General features: G+C 36.1%; 1 protein-coding gene across 2 annotated transcripts in view; it reads left to right on the forward strand.

Moving 5' to 3' along the window:
* The window catches only part of LOC106874574 (GTP-binding protein 2), a 34507-nt gene extending 27258 nt beyond the window's left edge, over nucleotides 1-7249 (forward strand). For both annotated transcript variants that reach the window (XM_052971811.2, XM_014922356.3), the window contains exons 10-12: nucleotides 1904-2075; nucleotides 5093-5254; nucleotides 6750-7249. In XM_052971811.2, coding sequence (XP_052827771.1) covers nucleotides 1904-2075; nucleotides 5093-5254; nucleotides 6750-6914 — 499 coding nt within the window. In that variant the 3' untranslated portion in view covers nucleotides 6915-7249. The remainder of the gene's footprint in view (nucleotides 1-1903; nucleotides 2076-5092; nucleotides 5255-6749) is intronic.
* Nucleotides 7250-13744: the final 6495 nt, after the last annotated feature.

Consider the following 13744-nt stretch of genomic DNA (forward strand, 5'->3'; position numbering starts at 1 on the left):
TGATTGTAATATGGGTAGAGAGCATGAAACATAGCACTTCCACAACTCAGTTTTGGTGAGGAAGATGAGTTTTTTTTTTGAGTACATCATATTGCCAGAGATCCCAGTTCTTAGTCATCTCTTTTGTCGGGCTCAGAGTTCTGAGGTCAGCCTTCACAACTTCATCCCATGTCTTCCTGGCTTTCCCTCATCCATACCAGTGCAGTCTTCTTTCTTGTACCCGGCACCTGATTCTACCTATTTCCAGGTTTCCACTCAGCACCTTTGTGCTAAATTCTTTCACATAGACTTACATTGCATGTCCAATGAAGCATCCTCTCTTCACTTCTTTCCAATCTTCTCAAGTTCTCGGCAGTCAAGGCCCATGTATTACTACCATGAAGCATCACAGTTCTAATACAAGTGTCTTACAATCTGCCCTTCACTCTGAGGGAATAGATCTTTGTTGCCAACAGCAGATGTTAAATAAGATATTTTTATTAAATAGTTAATTAAAAAAAAACTTTTTTAATTATTGTGACCGTATCAAGTAATTTTTGCAAAAGCTTTTAAATATGTGTGTGTGTGAGTGAGTGAGAGAGAGAGAGAGAGAGAGAGAGAGAGAGAGAGAGAGAGAGAGAGAAATGAGTGTCTGCTTACCTTCCGTTTTAGGTGTTCAGGTAAAAAAAAAATGTACATTGAGTTATGTCCCTTGAATAAGTTTGTATATAGCAGTGATTCTCGACCATTTTTTTGCCTATGGACCCTTTTGATTCCTCTTTTTCTCTACTAGCCCCTCCCTTGCACCTCAAAAAAAAAAATCCTATTATATTTTTATAGTTAGATATTATTGGGAAGTGTATAAAATAAGTTGTTAAATATTTTGTTTTGCAGATATATAACCAATTTATTGCTCATAAATTTTAACAACAAAATTTCATATGGATCCCTAAGGGTCAGATGAATATCGGTTGAGAACCACTGGTTTATATCTATACGTGACCACATTAATATGCATGTATATATGTGTCTACATGCATATATATACATGCACACACGTGTGTGTGTGAATGTACATTTTTGCATGAATAATATAAAGACTGGAAGTCATATTGCAATATTTCACAGATCACACTATCATCCCTGTACCCATAACAAATCAGAAGTATATATAATAATGCCCAAGTGACATACACTGATCATGATATGGGGTTTATCCATAATTTATACTGGTGCTACTTTGGCATGTAATCTACAATTTTAAGGGTGATTACTTTAGATTTTTACTTTATGTTGCAAAACTTGCAGTTGCCAAACTTGTGTGATCTATGCACTCATTCTAATTATTATATTGTTAATTCTTGGTTTCTTATTGTTATTTACTAAGACATAAATGAAATATGGTTTTATTATTAAAATAGTAAGAATTTTGAAAAAATACATTGACACAGGCACAGGAGTGGCTGTGTTGTAAGTAGCTTGCTTACCAGCCACATGGTTCCGGGTTCATTCCCACTGCGTGGCACCTTGGGCAAGTGTCTTCTACTATAGCCTTGGGCCAACCAAAGCCTTGTGAGTGGATTTGGTAGACAGAAACTGAAAGAAGCCCGTCGTATATATATGTATATATATATATATATATATGTATGTGTGTGTCTGTGTTTGTCCCCCCAACATTGCTTGACAACCAATGCTGGTGTGTTTACATCCCCGTATCTTAGCGGTTCGGCTTAAATGTTAAATGAGTTTACTCACTTCACAGGATTCCTCAAGAGTGATTATGAGAGTAGTTTGGAGATAGCTGACTGTGAAAATGATTAATTTGTCTTAGATTCACTATCAAAAGATAAATGGTGCTAATATAACCTAATAAATAAAACCACTAGCATCTTATATTGAGAGTTGTTTTATTATTTTTTTAAAGTGGCTCTATCCGGGAAGGTGACTCTCTCATGCTTGGACCTATGTCAGATGGAGAATTTCATCATGTTACTGTGAAAACAGTTCATCGAAATCGTCTTCCTTGTCGCTTAATTCAAGCTGGACAGTCAGCTACTGTGGCTCTGTATAATATTGAACGTGAATCTCTTCGCAAGGTTTGTAACATATTGCAACCCATTCGTAATTTGTTTTGTATTTTTAATTCTCTCTCTCTTCTCTTCTCTCTCTCTTTTTTCTCTCTCTCTTTTCTCTCTCTCTATGTCCTCTATGTTTTCTTCTTCACTCCTCTTCTTTTTTACTTTACACACACACACACACACACACACACACACACACACACATTTCTAAGTGATTTCATTCTCAAAATTCTTGGGTGACCAATATGAAATTCTTTTGATAAATGCTTTTGTTGTGAGGCTGGCACTATGACTCTTTGTGCATATATCAACACATTGTCACATAATGAGGAATGGTTCACATTTGTGTTGTGCATATTTTTATCTTCTTTGGCCTTCAGTATTTCTTTCATTTTTATAATGAGTTTATCATTCTCCAACTTTGATTTTATGTCTGGTCACGTAACTGGCAGTTCCTAAATGACGTTACACAAAACATTTTAAGTTTCATTTTGTGCTTGCAAAGCAGCAATCACAGTATCTTCAAATGGTTCCACATTTTTTGAAAACAGTCTTGATAGACAATCAGCATGGCCTAATTTCTTGGATGGTATATACTCCATCTTGAAATCATAGTTTTATAATATCATAGCCCAGCATTGTAACCTATTAGCAATATAAGTAGGAATTCCTTTTTTCGACCCAAATATTGATAATGGTCGGTGATTAGTCTGTAGCCAAAAATGTCTACCATTCAAAAATCTGTGAAAGTTTTCCATGGCAAAAATGATTGCTAGAGGTTCTTTTTCAATTTGACTATAATTTTTCTCTGCTGATATCAGAAAATGTGAGGCATGAACTACCTACCACCTTCATGTTACCATCTTTATATTTATGTAACATTACTGCTCCTGAAGCTAAAACAATCTCTGCAGCAGGATCGAAGTGAGCTAACATCAAATCAGATATTAATATTTTTTAAATTTCATCAAATGCCTTTTGGTAATTTTCTGACCAATTCCATTTCATATAGTTTTTCAGCAAATTATTCAGTGGAGCCCTAACCTTATACATATTTGGGATATAATTTTGGTAATAATTTGCCAGTCCTAAAAATGCTTGTAAAGTCACTGTATTAGTTGGAAGAGGCATATTTTAATTGTGTCTGCCCTTGACAGGTCAGGTTGTCATCTGTTTCTGTCAATAATTTGTCCTAAATATCTAACATAATTTGAATTATACCCATATTTATGTGGTATTCAACTGATGTACTAGTGAATTGGATGTTTTACCCACCCCTTTGAAGGAATTTTTATACCCTCCACCATTCTACTCTTGCTCATGATCAGCAATACACATATTGTCAGTCTCAAAGGGATGTACTCAATTGGTTAATGTCAAACAGTTGAAAAATATATCTGTGGTATTGAGCAGAGTATTTGCTATAACAATATTTCTGCTTCAGAAAGTGGCGAGCTGGCAGAAACATTAAAATGCCTAGTGGTATTTCGTCTGTCTTTACGTTCTGAGTTCAAATTCTGCTGAGGTCAACTTTGACTTTCATCCTTTCGGGATCAATAAATTAAGTACCAGTTGCTTACTGGGGTCAATCTAATCAATTGGCCCCATCCCCCCAAATTTTGGGCCTTGTACCTAGAGTAGAAAATAATATTTCTGCTTGAGCAACTCGACACTGAATCTGTCTGAAATGTAATGAAAAATAGTTCAGTTTCAAAACATTGACATCCAGGTCACAAAAGCAAAGTTTAAAGGGAAGAGTAGTTATTTCTTTTGATTTCTAGATAGAAGCAAATGAATAAATAAATAAATAAATAATTTTTATTATACAGTGTTATCACTTCAAGTTTTCCTCTAACATATTTTTATTGTCAACTCTGTTCTAATACTTTACAAAAACATGATTTTTATGGTAATCTTCATTTCTTACTCTTCCCCCTTCATTCCCACCCTCATACACAATATGAATATTGAAACATCAGCATTTTTTCACTCAAATTCCAGGGGACTTCTGAACTCTTATAACAATAAAAGCTATAAATTCCAATGTATTTCACCAGTTGTTCCAAATATTTCTGAGGTATTTGTTTGTATGTTGACCGAATTCTGACCTATATTCTTTCGTATTTGACCACTACTGAACTCTGTTTTCTTAAACAGAATGAAAACTTCAAGAAAAAAGTTAATGTTAGTGACATGTGGTTGATCAGCTTTAAAACAATGCCTCACTAATTTGTAGACAAACTACACTGGTTGCCAAGTGGTGGTGGTGGACAAACACAAAGACGTAGCTGTGGGATAAGAAGTTTGCTTCCCAGCCACATAGTTCTGGGTTCAGTTCCATTGTGTGGCACCTTGGGCAAGTGTCTTTTACTAAAACCTTGGGCCAACCAAAACGTTGCGAGTAGATTTGCTAGACAGAAACTGAAAGAAGCCCATTGTGTGTGTGTGTGTGTGCATGTGTGTGTGTATATGTTTGTATGTGTGTGTGTCTGTGTCTATCACCACTGCTTGACAACCGGTGTTGGTGTGTTTTTGCCTCCATAACTTAGCAATTTGGCAAATGAGACAGATAGAATAAATACCAGACTTAACAAAAATTAAACAGTATAATAAGTACTGGTGTTAATTCATTCAACTAAAATTCTTAAAGCAGTGATGCCCCAGCATGGCTGCAGTCCAATGACTGAGACAAGTAAAAAAGTTACACCAGACTTCCACACATTTTCTGTCTACCAAATTTACTCACAAGGCATTTGGTTTTGGCTTTAGAAGAAAAAGACACTTGCCTAAGGTGTCACTGAACCTGAAACCACATGGCTGCAAAGCAAACTTGTTAACCACACAGCCATGTCTGTACATTCTTTCATACATATGAATGTGAATATGCACCTTCACAACTCTGTACATATCCATGTGTTTGTTTTTACATGGAGTTGTATGTAACAAACTAGAAAATACTAATATTTTCCTTGGAAAAGCAGTTTGCTGGTTTCATTATACTTTTTTAATAAGCAATATTTTTTTTTCTTTTACAGGGAATGGTTTTAGTGAGCCCAGAATCATCTCCTTTTGCTTGTATCGAATTTGATGCAAATATCTATGTTTTATTTCATGCTAAACACATATCGACTGGCTTCCAAACAACAATACATGTTGGTAATGTCAGGCAAACGGTGAAAATTGTCAGAATGGATAAAGTAAGTTAACATTAAATAACATCTTAGACATGAATGGAATTTACTCAGTTTATAAGGTGCTGCACTACTGATCAAAGAGTTTTTTTACTCTGTTATTATGATTGCTATGAGGTTTTAGCCAAAACATTTTAAATTTCAGTGGTCCTGTACATGTAACTGTGATTAGGTTGGTGCAGCAAGTAGTTGTGACTCTGTAAAATTGATATTTCATTGGCTCTTGGTGCTCAGCTCAACATTTTCCATGGATAAAGCTTGGAGAGGGAATGGATTTTGATGCTGGGTTTCTGCAGATACTGGCATTCTTTCAGTTACGACAAGTATTTCAGTTGATTTGATCAACAGAATAGCCTGCTCATGAAATTAACATGCAAGTGGCTGAACACTCCACAGACATACATACCTTTAAGATAATCCTCAAGGAGATTCAGCATGACACAGAATGTGACAAGGCTGGCCCTTTTGAAATACAAATGACTACTCATTTTTGCTAGCTGAGTGGACTGGAGCCACATGAAATAAAATGTTTTGCTCAAGGACACGATATGCTGCTAGGAATCAAACTGAAAACCTTACGATTGCAAGCCAAATACCCTAACCACTAAGCCATGTGCCTTTCTGCAGATACCTAGATACCTAGATACAAAACCTTCAAGATACCAAATCTAATCCATTAGCGATTCCTCATACTTGAATAAGTGTGATTCCTGTAGAGTTTGAGTGAGTTCTTGCTAAATTATTTTATTTCCTTTGTGCCTCCACTTTATGGCTGTACTCAGTTATTAGAAGCACCATGATGACAGACTTTTTAGTAAAGACTTAACAACTCATTGAGGGCTGTGTGGCATTATTTGTAATTACATGAAGGCAGTGAACTACAGTGGAAAATGATTTGTTGTGTTTGCTCCAACTCATTATATTCTGAGTTCAACTTTCATCAAGATCAACTTTGCCCTTCATCCTGTTAGAGTTAATAAAATATATATCAGTTAGGTACTGGTATGATGCAATTGACTTGCCCCTTCCCCTCAAAATTTCTGGCTTTTTGCCACATTTTGAAAGCTTTATTTATAGAATACTGTTAACTTATATTATCTTTAGTTTAAATGTGCATAATTTAGTAGAGCTTTTCTTTTTTTTTTTTTAATCAAAAGACTCCAGAGCTAATCACAAACCTGTTTTTCAAATATTGCTTGACCAAATAATGCAGATACACTTGAATATCTATAGAATTTCTTCAAATTCAACTGATAGAATTTTGGATTCTGTTTATCTTGTATCTTTTATATATTGGCAAACTTAGTGACATTTGTCTCTTAGGATTTCTCTCAGTTGTCAATCAGGTGCTTAACCTTTAAGCATTTGAACTGGCCAGATTTTCAGCTTGTCACCTTAGTAATTGAAAATATTTGCATCTCTAACATGCTATTTGTGTTTTGACATCAGTTTCCTTAACTTTCTATATTTTTTACACCTCTTTTTTCTCTGTTTTATCCAGGAAGCTATTAAGACGAATGAAAAAGCTCAAGTGACATTTCATCTGATAAAACAACCAGAATATATTCGAATAGGTGCTCAACTTCTTTTTCGAGAAGGTCAAACGAAAGGAATGGGTGAAGTAATAACTGTTTATCCATTCAATGAGAAAACTCCCCACAGATGAACAAAAAAAAAAAAAACAAAAAAAACAACTAATCTATTAATTTCTTTCTCCATGCTTATTTATTTCATAACAATGCATATTGTGATTATTGTTTGAATCTACAGTTGTAAAAAATTACAAAAAGCAAAACAAAACAAAACAAACAATCTATCTGAAAGTTATTACATTTAAACTAATAACTTTCAAATATAAGTACTGTTTATTGATGCTTGAAACAGGCACGCATTATTTAAAAACAATTTGTCCATGTTATATTAAATTTTTATTATGAATTTATTTAATTACATTGCATCATATTATGTATTTGTCTGATAAAATTTTGTATATATAATTTATCAGAAGTAGTAGCTTTTCTTCAATATCATCTCATCTCATATTTTAGTAGTTGTTTAGAAGATAGATGCATTGTCTTTCTTGGAGTCTATCTTAGAATTTAAAACTTCCTCAAAAGTTTATTTTATAGTCCTGAAAATGGAAGTTCAATCACTTTGATACAGTTAGCTTTTTATGATCAACCACTAGTTATATCTAGTAAGTATAAGATAAATTTTGGAGGTACATATGTTAATCAGAGGCTATTAAACTTGAAAATGGTTCATCATCATCATTTTACCACTCACTTTTCCATTTTTGCATGGGTTGGACAGAGTTTGCTGAGGTAGATTTTCTATGGCCAGATGCTTTTCATGTCACTAAACCTCACCAGTTTCCAAGTAAGGTGAGGAAAATTACAGAAGAAGATAAATAAATAATTGAAGGTGAAAATAATAAATTAATAATTATTGGTATTAGTAGAATAATTTCTACATCAAAGATCAAAAAAATTACTGCTAATAGAAAAAATCATATAGAAAAAATCATATAGAAAAAGGAGATCATTTCCTTATGGCCAGGCATGGTTTCATGGAAGATTGGAAAGGACTCTGCTTGCATGACAATGATACTTGTTTGTAACTGTCCCATGATGTCAAGACAAAAGCACAGTAACACACACACCCACACACATACTAATACATAGATACACACAGACACACACATACACCCATACACCCATAAACTGATGCACACATACACATACACACATACACCCATACACTGATGCACACATACATACACACATGCATACACTCACTTCCTCACCCACACACATAGAATCTGTTGTCTCTCAGGGATGGAGTTGTCAACATTTCTGATGATAAGAAGCTGTGAGTCTTATGTTTCATTTACTTATTTATTATGCAAGATGTTGTTTGGGACACACAGACACCCACACAAACACAGACAGACAGACAGACAGACAGACAGACAGACACACGGACACGCACATACACACACACACCATCAGTTTCCATTTACCAAATCCAATCACAAGCTATAGTAGAAGGCACAAGCTATAGTAGAAGACACTTGCCCAAGGTGCCACATAGTGGAATTGAGCCCAGAAGCATGTGGTTGGGAAGTGAATTTCTTACCATGCAGCCACACCCATGCCTATAGATATTTTTGCACAAAATGTTGTACTGATGTAGCTGTGTGTCATGAAGTTTGATTTATAAACCTGCAGCTTTGTGTTCCACCCCTTTAGGTAGCACCTTACACAAGTGTCTCCCACTGTAGCTTTTGACTGCCCAATGCTTTGCGACATGATTATATTTAAATGACTTAAAGTAGAATTGCAAATCATGTAACTTGTTTTCTTCTGAAAGCAGACTTCTTGTCATCATCATCATCATCATCATCATCATCATCATCATCATCATCATCAACATCATCATCATCATCATCATCATCATCATCATCATCATCATCATCATCTTCATCATCATCATCATCATCATCAACATCATCATCATCATCATCATCATCATCAACATCATCATCACATTCCTATGCTTACATGGGTTGGATGGAATCTGTTGATGCGGATTTTCTACAGCCAGATGCCTTATTGCAAATTCTTACGTGTTTCCAAGTAAGATGATATTTCTTCCTGACCAGACATGTCTCAAAAGATTGGAAACAAAGGACACTGCTTGCCTGGCAGGGACATTTGCTGGCAAATATCATGAGATGTCCAAGCAAGGAGAGAGTAACACATGCACACACACACACACACACACACACACACACACACACACACATACACACACACGTATGCACACACACTCACAAACATGCACACATGCAAACATACATACAACATCAGCATCAGCATCATTTACCATCCATGTCCCATGCTGGCATGGACCAGACGGTTCAACAAGAAGACAGTGAATCAAGGACTGTGTCAATGACATAGTGTGTCAATGACATAGTGTGTCATGCTCTGGTGTCTGCTTTCGCATGGTTTCTATGGCTGGATACCCTTCTTAATGCCAACTACTTTACAGTGTGCACTGAGTGCTTTTTATGTGCCACTGGCACTATTTGAGGTCACCATGTAACTTGCAAGTCTACAAAACTAGGGAGTGAGAATGTTGCATCTGTAAGTTAGATGGGGGTTAAGGTATGAGGGAAGAGGTTGGAGTAGAACAGGTTCTTGTTGTAGAGGAACTACTTGGCTACTCCCATTTAGGGAAGAGAGTGAGAATGAATTAGAGGTATCTCCAAGGTGACAGACAGGGGTGATGAGATGTCCAGGTGGCACCTCAGGTAGTAGGAGCAGTAGTGGGTTGTTGGGTGGGAAAGTGGATGTTTGTGAGAATGTGTGTAGGGAAAAGATAGCGGAAGTAGGAGACGGAGATAGGCAGCATCTGTAAACATTGAAGGGAAGGGTGCATGAATTGGGAAGGCTACAGGTTTACTACACACACACACACGCACACACGCATGCACACACACACATACACACACAGATTAACACACACATACATATAGGTACAGGCATGGCTGTATAGTAAGAAGCTTGCTTCCCCACCACATGGTTCCAGGTTCAGTCCCACTGCGTAGCAAGTGTCCCACCTTGGGCAAATGTGTGTGTGTCTTTGTGTCTGTGTTTGTCTTTGTACTGCTTGACAACTGGCTTTGGTGTGTTTATTTCCCTGTAACTTAGCAGTTTGGCAAATGAGAATAAGCATCTGGGTTTAAAAAAATTAAGTACAGGGGTTGATTCATTTGACTAAAAATTCTTCAAAGCAGTGCCCCAGCATGGCCACCGTCTAATGACTGAAACAAGTAATATATATATACATACTAGCACCTAAGCCCGGTTTCACCGCTTCGGTTTGGATGATGTGGCTGTAAAACCTGCTCTGTGTAAGCATTTGATTTATTTGGGCACGCTTACGTTAAAAAACAATTTTAGAATTACTTTTTTCTGTCAAAACACTAAAAATAACGACCAACAAAAAAAAAAAAACAACAACCAAGATTCAACCAAATCAGAAAATGAATCCAAATTATGAAGCGAACAAGGATGAACCATCCCACTTCCATTGCGCATGCACATGCACACACACACACACACACACGTGCGCATTCACATACCCCACCCCCTTTTACATACACACATATATTCATACAGAGTTGAAATGCTGTTTGATTTATTTTTTCAGCATATAATTTTCATAATCCCACTACCAAGTATGACATCACCCCTTCCTTCCTTATTCATCTATCACCCCTTCCTTTCTCATTCATAAACACAAGAGTATTATTATAGTAGATAATCTCGGTAACCATAGGAGCTATGAAAAAATACAAAGCCCAGCATCACCACCAGATCATTCTACACATCTTGTGTAATTTTTCTTGCAATTTCACCCAGCCGTTTGACCTTGAATCCCAAGACAAGAAAGAATCACCCATGTCAAATTTATATGTATGGATATATTAGCATAAAAGCCACCTGATAAGGTGGGCTTTTAAGCTAGCTCCTGTAGAGGGCTCTTCATTGGGACTTGGGCCCAATAATGACACTTCATACATTGAGTACATATTAAATTTTATTAAACTTGACCAATATTTTTCAAGCAATGAACAATTTTCATCAAAACAATGATATGCAATTTGTCGACTTGGAACTTATTGCAAAACTTCATGATAAACAACATTTTTTGTCTTCCCATTCGGGGCTCAGTACAATTTTCTTTTTCTGTGTAATCTTCTTCTTTCTCTCTCTCTCTCTCTTTCTGTTGATTGTTTTCAACCATCACCATCACCAGTGCAGCCATCATCGCCTCCACAAGTGCCATATGCAAACCATTCAGACTTCTGACGCCACTACCGTCAATACCTTTGACTTCGCCGCCTTCCCCTCCACCACCATCACCACTGTCTTTCACATCGCTTACTATCACTGTCATCCCTGACTGCCTTGGCTTCCACCACCACCGCCATCATCACCATCACATCCACCTCTGTCACAACTACAGCTCATACTATTACTACCACCCCATTACCATCTCAACTATCAATCTACTACTGCCCTCACCATCTCTCTGCTTACTATTACTCTCAACCCAGTAAGCAGGGTCGAAGTGTCATTGAATAGTGAGAAAGGAGTTCAAAGTGTGACACACTGACACACAGAAATTCGTTTTGGCATTTATCATTATTGATATATATATATATATATATATATATATATATATATATATATATAAATATATATATATATATATATAATTATGTGTATTTCTTCTATCTTAATGAATAAAAATTCTTCTGATAGAATAAATGGGTTAATAGAAACCAATGTAGCAAAGAACACAAAATAACTGTGGTTTAGTTCCTGTTTTTAAGGCAGGAACTCCTTGAAATTTTGGGTATTTGAGTATATTTAAGAATTTAAGGATTGGAGAAAACGCATGTTATAATTGCATACTTTATTCCTACATATGTTTCAAAGGATTACAACCTGTGTGATCCATAGGGATCTTTGATATTAAAATTGTAACCTTCTCATCAGGGAAAGCATGGGAATCATCTTAAACGTAAGACATTATGACCGATTATGAAAACAATAGATGGATAAGGTTATGACTTGATTCATTTGAAAAAAACCGTTAGAATGAATCAAGTCATAACCTTATCCATCTATTGTTTTCATAATCGGTCATAATGTCTTACATTTAAGATGATTCCCATGCTTTCCCTGATGAGAAGGTTACAATTTTAATATCAAAGATCCCTATGGATCACACAGGTTGTAATCCTTTGAAACATATGTAGGAATAAAGTATGCAATTATAACATGCGTTTTCTCCAATCCTTAAATTCTTATATATATATATATATATATATATATATATATATATATATATATATATATATATATATATATATATGATGGGCTTCTTTCAGTTTCCATCTACCAAATCCACTTACAGAGCTTTAATTGGTCTGAGGCTGTAGTAGAACACATTTGTCCAAGGTACCACAGTGAGACTGAACCCAGAACTATGTGATTGGGAAGCAAACTTCTTCCCACACAGTCACACCTATGCTTTCTGTTTATCAGATTTCAACTTACAGTTCTATATTTAAGATATGAGGAATTATTTACATTATTTACATTTGACTGATATTTGTCCTCATCTTGTTTGTTGTTAACACAACGTTTCGGCTGATATACCTTCCAGCCTTCGTCAGGTGTCTTGGGGAAATTTCGAACCTGGGTTCTCATTCCTAACGATGTTACTATTATTATTATTATATTATTATTATTATTATTATTATTATTATTACTATTATTAATCAGGTCGCTGCCGTGAATAAGGGTAGAAGAACATCGCAAAGCTGTGACACGAGGAGATATTGATAAATCGGGTATAGCTGATCATGTATGGAAAAATGGAAACCACCTCCCCCTGTGGGATGAAGTTAAAATAATAGACAGGGAACAACACTGGAAAATACGAAAACTAAAAGAAGCAGCACATATGCTAGGACACGACAACCTCCTAAGCAGACCGAGTGCAGATATGAATGGCATATGAGAACCGGTATTGAGGAAGGATAGAAGAATAATAGATTTATAAACCTTAAAATTCACCCCATAATTGCCCATGGGCATATGGCGTAGTGGTTAAGAGTTCGATTCACGGCAGCGACCTGATTAATAATAGTAATAATAATAATAATAATATAATAATAGTAACATCGTTAGGAATGAGAACCCAGGTTCGAAATTTCTCCAAGACACCTGACGAAGGCTGGAGGGTATATCAGCCGAAACGTTGTGTTAACAACAAACAAGATGAGGACAAATATCCGTCAAATGTAAATAAAGTTTAACTTGTTATTATTCTGTTTATCAGATTTCAACTTGTTATTATTCTATTTTAGGACTAATAAATTACTCACCCCACCCAGAGAGGAAACATGTTAGTTGATTGAGACAGTGTATTAGAATGTGACAGTTATACAGACAGTGAATTTACTGCTAGTATTTAGATGTAATAGTTAAAAGATTACTGTGATAAGATCAACAAATGCAGCTAAACTAACTATTGTGTAGTGTTTCTACTGCTCAGAGAAGAAATATAAAATTGTTTATTCATCACAGATTTACTCATGGTTGTTAAAAGTTTTTCAGGTTTTTGTTTTTCATCAATAATCAGAGCAGCTGTCTGGCTTCCGTGCTAGTGGCCCGTAAATAGCACTATTTGAGCGGAATCGTAACCAGCGTCGCCTTCTAGCACTTGTGCTGGTGGCACGTTAGAAAATCATTCGAGCGAGGTCGTTGCCAGTGCCGCTGGACTGGCTCCCGTGCAGGTGGCACGTAAAAACACCTTTTTGAGCGTGGCCGTTGCCAGTACCGTGTGACTGGCCCTCGTGCCGGTGGCACGTAAAAACACCCTCTACACTATCTGAGTGGTTGGCGTTAG

Source organism: Octopus bimaculoides, chromosome 11 (genome assembly GCF_046866305.1).
Source record: "Octopus bimaculoides isolate indiv1 chromosome 11, ASM4686630v1, whole genome shotgun sequence".
In the NCBI taxonomy this organism is placed as follows: domain Eukaryota; kingdom Metazoa; phylum Mollusca; class Cephalopoda; order Octopoda; family Octopodidae; genus Octopus; species Octopus bimaculoides.